Source organism: Etheostoma cragini, chromosome 11 (genome assembly GCF_013103735.1).
Source record: "Etheostoma cragini isolate CJK2018 chromosome 11, CSU_Ecrag_1.0, whole genome shotgun sequence".
NCBI lineage: Eukaryota > Metazoa > Chordata > Actinopteri > Perciformes > Percidae > Etheostoma > Etheostoma cragini.
In genome coordinates, this window is record NC_048417.1 from 6,421,180 (window position 1) to 6,433,380 (window position 12,201).

At 38.1% G+C, this 12,201-nt stretch overlaps 1 protein-coding gene across 1 annotated transcript in view; it reads left to right on the forward strand.

Annotated features, from left to right (window-relative positions):
- Positions 1-12,201, forward strand: part of man1a2 (mannosidase, alpha, class 1A, member 2) — a 121,841-nt gene that overhangs the window by 98,753 nt on the left and 10,887 nt on the right. The window contains exons 10-11 of the mRNA XM_034884979.1: positions 10,361-10,476; positions 11,324-11,543. Coding sequence (XP_034740870.1) covers positions 10,361-10,476; positions 11,324-11,543 — 336 coding nt within the window. The remainder of the gene's footprint in view (positions 1-10,360; positions 10,477-11,323; positions 11,544-12,201) is intronic.

Genomic DNA, 12,201 nt, shown 5'->3' on the forward strand with positions numbered 1-12,201 from the left:
ATATATATATATATATATATATATATATATATATATAGTCATTATTTATTTTATATAGATATAGTTATTATACATAGTTATTGACTACAGCATGAGTTAATGGGAAATTCATGCAATCATTATCAACAATAAGTGAAGTACGAGGGGGAGGATGTGCTGTGGGTTCTCTTCTGTTTTTCTGTGAATGTGAAGGAAAGTGGGGGGGGATTGTGTGTGGTTATAAGATGTTCATTGAAGCGTTGAATGAGATAATTTGTGATTATGTCTTGTGTAGGTTAACTGCTGTATGCTCTCTGTGTGTGTGTGTGTGTGTGTGTGTGTGTGTGTGTGTCTGTGTGTGTGTGTGTGCGTGCGTGCGTGCGCGTGTGTCACTGTGTCGCCGTGTCGCCATTTGTTTCTCTTGAATGCCCAGGACAAATTTTTCCTATTGGAGACAATAAAGGCTTATCTTATCTTCTTGTGAGCCTCAAATGATCATGTGCTCAGAAGTGCTGCTATATGAAGAGAAACAGGAGAAATCGACATGAAGTGAAGGAAAGAGAAGTAGCAGAATGGATTGTCTTTAATGAGAACAAATTGAAACAAGTAGACAAAGATGGAAGAGAAGAGAGGGAACACAGAATTTCCGTATACACATTGTCTCTGCGCACTCTCCTTAGTAGAATTATTTTTAAACTGAGCGCTGTCATTTTCCCTGTAATCTGTATGAATAGTAATGTATTGTGTTGTTTTTATTTTTCCAGGAGAATGAGTTTCCACGTAAGTGAGAGCCATAGTGTATATATAAGTCTATTCAATTTTACAACACTCCCATGTAAATGGTAAATAGGCAATACACATACAGGCTATGAACAGAGCAGGAGAACACTTACCAGAAGATGATACCGTTCTCAAAATACACTTTTTTTAACAACTGCTGTGGTCTAGCAAGAAGAACCTTCTATTTTGTTTGTGTTACTTGTCAACAAAACAAATGGAGAACAATCATGGATGGATGGATAAATGGAAGGGCTCATTAATGGATGGATAGGTGGCTTTGCAGACAGACTGATGTACTTGTAAGTGCACAGACTTTGGGCCAAAAGCAGGAGAAAATAAATGGAGGAAAGGTGGAGGGATGGCAGATTGATTGATTGATGGATGAGTGCATTAACAGATGGATAGTCGGCTGGCGAATTGCATGACTTGGCGTGCATGCGTGTGCGTGTGTGTCTGTGAGTGTGAGAGACAGAGAGAATATGTCATCCTGATTGGAAATTTCTTGATGTCGACCGTGTGTGTGTGCCGTGATTCTGCGTAATGTTTACTGTTTTGATTGAGCATTAGCCCTAAACAATAAACTAGGTAATCTGGCTTTCATAACGCAGTACCTAGCCTCTTAATGACGTCACTGTAGGCTAATTTATCACAGCTACTAGGGACGGGCATTTTCACATTGAATTATATTGCTAGAGTACCCGAGATGGTTACTCGCAAAAACAACTGAGACACAGCCAGTAAAGTGATCCCGACTGGTCCTGGCTAACGCCAACATGCTAACCCTGCTAACTATTTTAAACTGTACCTGTCAGTATTAAATATTGGACCTTCAATGCACCTAAACAATGATCAATGATTACCAAATTTATCTCTCATATTGCTCCTCATAACCACTGCCACTCCAAACCTAAAAAAACCACTTCAAAATAAAACCCAAGGTCCTATTATAATGGACATTATCTGACATTAAGATTTTCTGCTTCACATTTTTAGCTGGTTATGAGGAGCAATAAGAGAGAGAAATTTGGTGATCATCGACCATTGTTTAGGTACATTAAACCACGTTAAGCTTTTCCTCACCTTAAGCGCCAATGAAGAGGAAACGTTAATGTGAGACAAATTCTATAATCGTATCTTGGATTTTGGTTTAGTTGTTTTTGACAGACTTAAGTGTTCATGACAAGATACAGCCATGAGAAAGTTGGTGATCATTGATCATTGTTAAGGTACATTAAACAATGTTAAGCTTTTTTACGTTAAGTGTTAGAATGTCCCAACAAGCGGTGTTGTGAGAACAGAGAAGCTTTTAGTCAGCGCAGCAGCAGAACGGCTGTGTCTGCCCTGTGGGGGAAGAGAGTTTAGTGGATTTGTTGACATCTGTCGTTCAAGAATTGTGTTATGGAATTATATGTATAATGAACTTTATTTATTTTCAACTAAATTGAGTTGGAGGTTTTCAAAAAAAGTGGTGGGTACAAAATAACTCATGACAAAAGGTACCCGTCCACACTGTCCCTTTACAACAGGACCCATTGTATGGAATAATGTAGTAGTAGTAGTAGTAGTAGTAGTAGTAGTAGTAGTAAAAGTAATAAAAATTATAACAATGTATACTTTAATAATCCTGTGAGGAAAAGTTACTATTAACACTCTGTTGTTATTAAACACATTACACACAGGCCTGAATTACACACACACATGCTCAGTACCTATACATACAAAATGGAGAGATGTCAGAGTAGTTAAGCTAGCATGCTAACTGTATATGCTACTTTCTGTACATGGTGAGTCATCAAGAGGTTCCACACAGTGAAAGTGTTGTAGTGTTCCCACATTATTAAAAATGTCCTGTAGGTCCAGTTTTGGTGACAGCAAATGACCAGACTGTCAAAACTCATAGCAGTAATTGTCCTGTATCCTCAGTACTCTTGTACTTGTTGTGATTTGAATCACGGCTAAACAAAGGCAAACATCGGCTTCCCAGCTGGTTAACTAACTGGAACTTAAATTGTGTTACAAAAATTGTGAAAGAAATTGAGTTTCTGCCCATACAAATACAGTATTGCACCCCAAAAATTGTTAGCACTGTTTTGGCAGAAAAATAAATGACATTTGAATTTCTTGTTTATAGTAATGAAAGTTTGATTTTAATGTTGTTTATGTAAAAATAGACTAAGTATACATGTTACATGTCACAGTTAAGGTTTTGAGGTTTGGTAAGAGGCTTCAATCCTAGAAATACAAACATCACTATATTATGGATCCTGGCTCTCCGGTGCTATATAACCAAGTGACTCTGGTCACTTTTTCTGTGTACTGATCTGACGGCCACATCCTTCTTCATGATGAATCATGCACAAGTTGAATGGAGTTGATGGGATTACATTTCACTGGATTTTTGCCTCCCACAATTTCATGTGATAAAAAGTTGATTGATACCGCTTATCTTGTTAAGCATGTTTTTAATCAACTTTACACACATCAATAAAGCAACAGCAAAGATCCTATACAATCGCTGCTCACGGAGCCGACATGATACCATGATTATCATGCACAGAGTCAGTAAGGCAGAAAATTGCAGTACATTTAAAGTCTGTTTTTAGATAATGTAAAACTTGTCGGAACATGGCTGTTATCTGCATATTTTTTTAACACCTGTAACTGCTGCAGAGTAAAGCAGGGACCTGCCAAATCAATTTAAATTCATTTAGACTGAGCTTTTAGGACTAAATTGAAGCCACACGGCTGGACTTTGTTAGATTTATTTGCGCTGGTATCCTGGCACAAAATGAACACAAACAACCAACATTAAACTGTCTCTGGCTGTGGTGTGTGTTACTGCATTAGCTGATGCAGCAGGTAAACAACCACCTTTTTTGGAGGTTTTGTCATTGTCTTAAAAAGTCCAAACAGGATTTTAAAGTAGAAGAAATAGGCAAATGATTATCTTTCACCACAGTAACCGAATGATGTGTGAAGGTGTTTGTAATGAAGCTTTCTGTGTGTTGAACATTTGAATTGTATCTAAGTGTTGGGTGGAGGAGGGACACAAACACGCACACTTTTAGAATGAATAACACTGCCATGAAAGCACAATAACTATTAAAAGTAACAACCTGAAAATTACATTATTTTACATTTAAATTCTATGGTGTTTCTTACTTTTAAGCCATTATTATTGCTATCTCTGCATGCTCTGTATATGCACGCCTATAACCTCAAAATGAACTAGTGTTTAGAACCAGACTTTAATTGTGATTTGATTTATTTAAAAAAACAAGAAGTATCTGAAAGTTATTTGTTTTGCAGGTCCAGTGATTTTTGTAAATTACCTACAAAAAATTAACTGCATCTAGGAATTCTATTTTTTTTGGTAGGTTGATCAGGCACTTTTTTTTTAGAAGGAAATGTAAACATATCATCATATCATCTATTCGGAGGAGACCTTTCAAAACACCTGCTTTGGATGTTTTCTTGATAGTTACCAGTGTGTGTGTGCGTGTGTGTGGGGGGGGGTTATGTTTCTGTGGAGTGTAGGTGTGCGTTTCTGTGGAGTGTAGGTGTGCGGTGTAGGTGTGTAGACAGTAGTTAAGCCAACTAATGAGGAAAGAGGCTAAGCTCCTCTGTGACTGACAGCCTTATTACCACACACTCATCTGCCTACACACACCACCCACTCATTCTTTTTAACCTACTCCTCGACACTCTTCTTTGCTTACTCTCCTTCTCCCAAGCACACACACACAGACACACACAGTCAAACACGTCTTCATCACTGGATTTCAATGTAGCAAAAATAAGTATTGCTGACAGAATCTGAAATTGCCAGTGTTTTAGAGTTTCAACTTTGTTACTGTCCAGCCACGTGAAAATTATAGTTGGTAATTCAGATTTCTCAAAATACACTTCCAACATCAAGAAGACAAAGACCCACAATATCAACAACATAACAAAACATGCAATGATAACACACATGTACACCGCACATCAAACAAACAAGCTCAACCTCAGGATCTTTAAATCTAATCAACCTCAATCCTACCGATCCTTTAACCTTTCGCCATTGTGTGATTCAACGGGCTGGGTGCTACATAGAAATGACTTGAACTTTCACACTGATACCTGCACTCAAGGTATTAGTAATACTCTAGCAGGCTGTGCCCTTCACATGTGTTTTAAACCATACTGTTTTTTTGGAGCTTTGTGAAGATGTCCGCTTGTGTACATGTGTCTGCAGTTTTAATGTGTGTTTGATGGTGCCTTCTCAAAAGACCCTGCCTTGATTGCTCCCTGCATGACCCAGATCCTTTTATTGGCAGAATATTGATGGAGAGGAGTTGAGGGAATGTGTGTGGATGGTTGCTCAGTTGAAAGAGCGTTGGAGGTGATTGTGAAACAGAAAGGAAGAAGGACAAGGGAAAAATACACAAAAAGATCTGACAGAACTTGAATAAGCACTTCCTGCTCCAATTTGTATTTTAATCTCTGCGCAATCTGCAATGCCTTCTTATTATTCTCTTTACATTCCAAAACTGTCTGATGTGAAGGGTCCAGTGAAACTGTGGATGGTGCATTATCTTGATTCTCTTCGGATGCTGTGATTTCAATTTGTGTAGTGATCCCTGGGATATAACAGGGTTCAGTGTTTTTTCGTTTTATGTGCCATTGCCTTAGATGTGTTTTCAAATGTGTTATTTTAAAAAGCAAAGACTAAAAAGAGATTGGCAAACACAATACAGACTTATGAGAGACTTATAAGAGAATAGGGAGACAATGCAAGAGGAGCACGGCAAGAAATTATTCAGAGCCTCTCCATTAGATGAGAGTCTGGTTATTTACAGGCTTAAATGTAAAAGTACCTCTCACAAAAGCTTTCAGACAGTGTGGCAGCGAGCAGCACGTTGTCAGAAAATGTCCCATGTATCAACCATCAATTATCTCTCAAGTGCCCAAACTTGTGCCTGTAAAACGCAGGACAATTGCTGCTTGTATTGGCATTGTTAAAGGTCTGAAAAACTTTACTATACTAAAGTATTTATATTGAATAATATTATCATAGTAATAAGATAATAATAATTAAAACCAAGTCAACCACTAAACAAAGGACAGTAATTTGTGAGACAAACCCTAACAAAAGAGGATGAGCCTCGGAAAACCAAAAACCACCATCAATCACCATTTTGTGACATTGTACAATAAACGCAACTGTGACAAAAAAACAGTTCAGTTTTTACTTGACCTGACCTTTTTAATTTTGACTTGACCTTATTGTTCCCTGGTACGGTCATCCGGTTGGATGGAAGTTTCACATTTCAAGATCGCTATGGTTAAAACTCTTAATTCATTGCAGCTATGTTAAGTAAAGTAATTTCTACTGTATTATAAGGGATTTACTGTCACTCTTACTCTTTATCTGTCTCTCTCTCTCTCTCTCTGTGTCTCTCTCTCTCTCTCCTGCTAATGAATAATTCTTTGCATGAACGATTGAATGATTGATAAAATGATCTCTCTCTTCAAATAAAAGTGCTTCCCCCTAGAAAAACAAGTTAACTTTTTAAACTTTTGTGCATCTACTGTCTACAGTAGCTAGTAATTCCTAAAGTTTGTCCAGCCAAGTTCATTATGTTATCAGCCAAATCAACATTTGGTATAAATAAGCTTTAAAAAAATTATAGCTACATGTGGCTTAGGGCTGGTGGTAATTCCCATCTCTGCTTGGAAGACAACCATACTAGAAATGATAATAATGGCATTTAGCACAGTGCATCCATCCCTCCATCCATTCATTTTCTGCCGCTTATTAGTGGCAGCAGGCTAAAAAAAAGTAGCACAGATGTCTTTTTTTACCAACCACATCTCAAGATTGGCTGCGAGCAAACTATATAAATATCTTTATTTTTTACTCTGGGTAAAAAAAAGGTTGACTGCAGGTTCTGGATAGTTTGGCGGGAGAGGTTACGGTACTATGTTATTTTCGTCTATGCCTTAAAAGTATCAAGTACCGATACCCAACCCAACTAAGTACCAATGGTTTAGATCTCTCTGGGATTTCTGAGATCCTCACCATTAACCTAAAGGGGAGCCAAGATGCTCTGAAGTAAAATCATTTCAGCCACTTGTGCCTGCTTGCAAAGTGCTGGTCCACTGTTCTGCTACCAGGACTGAATCCTTAATGCGAGGCGCAACAGTCAGTAAGAATCACTTCTCCATCATCTTTGTGGAAGCATTCCCTTTTCTGTCTTAACCCTAAAGAACATTAAGTTTGACATATGCTATGATTTGGGACCAAAAAACTGTAGACAGAGGTTTTCTTCAAGAACATTCAATATCTTCTCAAAGATTATTAAACTACGCAAACAGCCAAGGTGATAGAGGTGCAATGCTGTTGTAAGCAGGATACAACAGGATTTTTTTAATTACAGCTGGCAGACACAAAAATGCCACTTTCAGTGTGTCACCAACCAAGAATGAAAATTTGGCATGTAACAGAGCCATCACAAGAGGGCTAGTGACCCACCAGATGCTGGCAGAGCAGAAATACTCAACATGAATACAAAATATACCAGCATTCATCTTCTCAGTACTGCTGGTTATTTTTCACCCAGGATAAAATAGTGTAGACAGTGTAGGGGGATTATTTAAATTACAGTTTCTTTATGCTACATTTCATCTCCCACATGGGCATCTGTGTTTACTGCCAAATAACACCCCAGAGAAAGTCTGTGTTATTGTGAGCGCTTTAGTGCGTCTGATGCTGCATGAGCACTGTGCATAAAACGTGCAGAATTTAAATAACAGACTTTATAATGCCATCAAAATTGTACTAGGGTCTCATTGATTTGCTCACAGAAGTTGACTTATTTACATACAGTAACAGACTCAAGATGATTTTAACTCCTATATTAATGAACTGTTTCAAATGTGAGTAAATCTGTGTTTTCTGTGTAAATATACAATCTCTGGTACCCACTTGGACATTCACACACACACACACATCAGTGCACTCTGCCCTGTACACTTTCTGTGTCAAAAGATGAATAATTCATTGCTTCTCCATCTTTCTCATCCGTATTTGCGTATCCCTCCATTTACTTGTGGGCATGTTAATCACATACAGGAAATAATCTCTTTAGAAGAGACACAAAGCATCTGCATCAGATATCAAATATGATTACATAGAGCTGAAAAGATAGTTGCACGTAGAGGATGAGGAATATTACAGCATCTGCCAGTGAAATCGGAGCAAAGTCAATGTTTCCACCCTTGATTTTTTTTCCAACTAGACTTTTAAGATCAAAACGTTTTGGGGTAAAGTAACGAAGCACTTTACCTTACTTAAGCATTTACTCCAGTTCTGTACTTAAGTACCGTTTGAAGCTACAAAAACTGTACTTTTACTCCACTACATTTCAGAGGGAATATTGTACTCTTTACTACACTACATCTATTTAATGTTATAAACTTTATTTCAGAACCTGGGGAATCCCTATTACAATAAAAACACAAAAACACACACAAAAATGTGTGTGTGTGTGTGTGTGTGTGTGTGTGTGTGTGTGTGTGTGTATATATATATATATATATATATATATATATATATATATATATATAAACAAAAATATAACGCCTTCCACAATGTTTAGTGACTAATATACAGAAATGTTCGCCAGTGGTTCCACAGTCTGGAAGAAAATCTGACAGAACTGCATACAGGGTTAGCCAAAACAGTGATTAAGTCATTTTCTGACTCAGATGCCCTACATATAAATCTAAACATCATATTCCATAAAATAGCAGAGCAGGTAGCTACCCCAACGCTGACAAACATATGGCTTGCACTGGAGCTTCTTGGAGCTTTCATCAACAGCCTCATGCTGTCATTATAAACCACTATAAGTTTTCTAATCCTGCGTTGCTTATAACGACACCACAGGTAGGCAGTATACAAAAGTGTACAATACGCTTAAAAGAGTGAGATTTTCACAGGTACAGAGCACATGCTAAATGTCACAGCCACAGCATGTTTGCTTGAGCAAACAGCTTCCGATGCCGCCTACAGATATCCTTATCATCAGAAAAGTCATTTGCAATAATATGGCCCAAATATGTAATCTCACTTTTGCCTGACTTGGCCCATTTTTTAAAAGCATTTCGGGCCTCTGTATGGAGCTTTTTTAGATGATCCTTCCAACCTGGCTTAGCATTGCACAATTTTGTCCTATATATACTAAATAGAAGCCTGCTCAAGATACTGAGAGACTCCACAAAACCTTCATAACGGGTACATAAATCCTTAAAGTGTTGTACATTCTTATAGTTCATATCCCAACACAATAAGGCATCTTGTGGGACCTTAATATTACCCAGCAATGCATCAGAATGATTGACATATTTATTAACATCTTTCTTAGACAATTTTGACTAACTTATTTTCCCTACATCAATGCCATTATCCACAGGCAACAACACCGGTAAATGGTCTGTGTTCAACACCCACATAAGAAAGGGTATATGGTCCGTAGTAGCCAGATCATAATCGATCTTCATTATATTGATGGAGTCATGGGCTTCCACTGTACAAAGGCAGTGGCCTAGCCAGGAAGTAGAGTGCCAGGCCTCACTGATATAAATATAACTATCATTTGGCAATAGTACCTTGCTAGATAAAATCAATCCACCGTCCGTACAAAACTGCATTAAATGATTATTAAAGAGTTGGCATCAGTTACATCAGCAGTCATGTCACCAACGACATAGATGCAGGTTGAAGAACGGTCCTGTGTAAAAGACATGATGAATGCCAATCTACTGAGGTACTCATTCTCATTTTGTATGTACTCATATGGCGTAAATCTTCCTATCATTGCAACACAGCTCAAGCCCAATAGCCCAGTCAACTCCCAATCTTATAACATTAACCAACTGGTCATATTTTTCATTCTACATAGTGGCTACCCCTCTTGGACGACATTTGTTTTGTCCGGGGAGAATCCCCCTCCTCCCAATTAAAGACCTTGGGGCCACAGGCTTTATAATAGCGGCAAACATACAGTTGAATTTGACCACTCATTTACTTAATTTGTTCAGTTTAAAGTATTTTTGAACAACCAAAAAAAAATATTTTTACTTTTGTAAATTATTTGTCATTCATAAAACCAAAGTAATGTATAATCAAACTCAAAAGTTGGTCAAAATAATTTCATAGGTCAGTGAAATGGCCCTGAAATGGCCGTTAAAAACAAGATTAAGTGGACTCCAAACTTGCTCTGGAGAAAATAAATTATTATCATAGTCTGGTCAGAATGACTGCTGGCTGGGTCCCATCCTTTCTATGTGGTGTCCTGCAAATTAGGACAGCCTTGAAAGCTGTGTAAACTTTTACGAGGACGTTTGGGGACATTGAAATGTGAGCACATCAGGGAAACGGTAAACAAAAATGTGAATGAGTGGAAACATGCCGCCAATATACTGTGGGTGCAGAGAAGAAAAATCTGTATATCAATCTTTTGCTAATTACTTACGTGCAAATGGCAAAATTCTCTCTTGTGTCCCTCCACCATGCACTTTTTAATCCTTTTTCTTTTCCCTCCCTTTTTTCCAGACCACACCTCAGTTGGAGGACTTGGGGACAGTTTTTATGAGTACCTGCTGAAGGCATGGCTTATGTCAGACAAGACCGATACAGAAGCCCGCAAGACCTATGATGACGCCATTGAGGTACAGTGCAATACAATTACATAGTGTTCAGTTCTTTACACATATGCTAGCTGCTGAACCAAAATGGACAATCCCAGTGCACATAATCTGAGGAAAACCAAATGGATTTATATATTTAAAAAAAAACTCTATTCTTTCTTTTGCTTAGTTTTTTTCCCTTCATTGGAAGACATTTGCAGCCATTTATTCTTGCACAGTATAAACATAATACATTAAAACACTGCTGCAGAGAAAGCTTCACCATTACAGTAAAGACAACTCTTAATTTGATTATATTTCAGGCGGTTTCATCCCACATGAAGAATTTAAAAAGAAAAATGTTAAACACATTTTCTTATGACATTTCGTATGACATTTCAATTCAGTGAATGTATAGTTTTTTGTTTTTGTTGTTTTACACTTTTATTAAACAACAAAAAGAAATAAAAGTCGTAATACCAGAACCAGGTAGTATATTACAACTTCTGTTTTCTTCTTCCTCCCCACCCTCACACACATGCGCTCAATTTCAATGTCTGATTCACACAACTTATCCCCATTAATACATTCACACGCACGCCTTCATCCACAATAAATACTGTCATTCCCCCTTTTCTGACCTTATCTCTTTATTTTCACCCAAACACACACCTTTCGCTCTTCCTAATGTACTCATTCAATCACTACCTGCATACAAATACTCTCACACAAACTCAAAATTCCATGTGTAAACTCTCACTAAAAACATTCTGCATTATCCCCTGTTTTCTTGGGCCAAATCTTCTCACAAACTTCCACAAATACATTCTAATTTACCACACACGCACACACACGCACATACACACACACAAAAACTGCCCCCATCCAGGCCATCGAGCGGCACCTAATACGCAAATCCAACGGCGGTCTGACATTCATTGGTGAGTGGAAGAATGGCCACCTAGAGAGGAAGATGGGCCACCTGGCTTGCTTCGCCGGCGGCATGTTTGCGTTGGGTGCTGATGGCTCGCCCGACGACAAGGCCGGACACTACCTGCAGCTGGGAGCTGAGATCGCACACACCTGCCACGAGTCCTACGACAGGACGGGTGAGGAGGGACACAGACGCAGACATGTACTGATAGAATGAATAACATTGCCATGAAAGCTCTAAAACTATTAAAAGTAACAAACTGAAGATGAGATTATTTTTATTTTATTTCTATGGTGTTTCTTACTTTCAAGCCATCATTATTATCCTCATTACTGCTATCTCTGCGTGCTCTCTTTAGACTGGTAGGTTGATCTGGCACTTTTTTTGGAAGGAAATGTAAATATATGATTATATCAGCTATTCAAAGGAGACCTTTCAAAACACCTGCCTTAAATGTTTTCCTGATAGTTACCAGAAAATAATTTTGCTGGTAACATACGTATTATCACCAGCAACTGAACCAAAAAGACAATCAAGGAGCAAAAGATAATGTGTATTTCCTCTGTTTTCCTCTCTTATTCATCCTTTCCTTTTTTTAACCTTCCTCACTTTCTTCCTTTGTCTCTCCGATCTTACTTACTTACTTACTTAATTACTCCGATCATTTACTCCATCTTTCACATCTTTCCCTCCATCTCTCTTCTCCCGTTTTTTCATGGTTGTCTTTTTTTCTGTTCCCCCCTCTCTCTATATCCCTCTTGCTTTTCTTGTTGCCTCCATTTTACTTCTTTTCCCGGTCACCACCTCCTCTGTTGCTCTTCTCCCCTAATCTC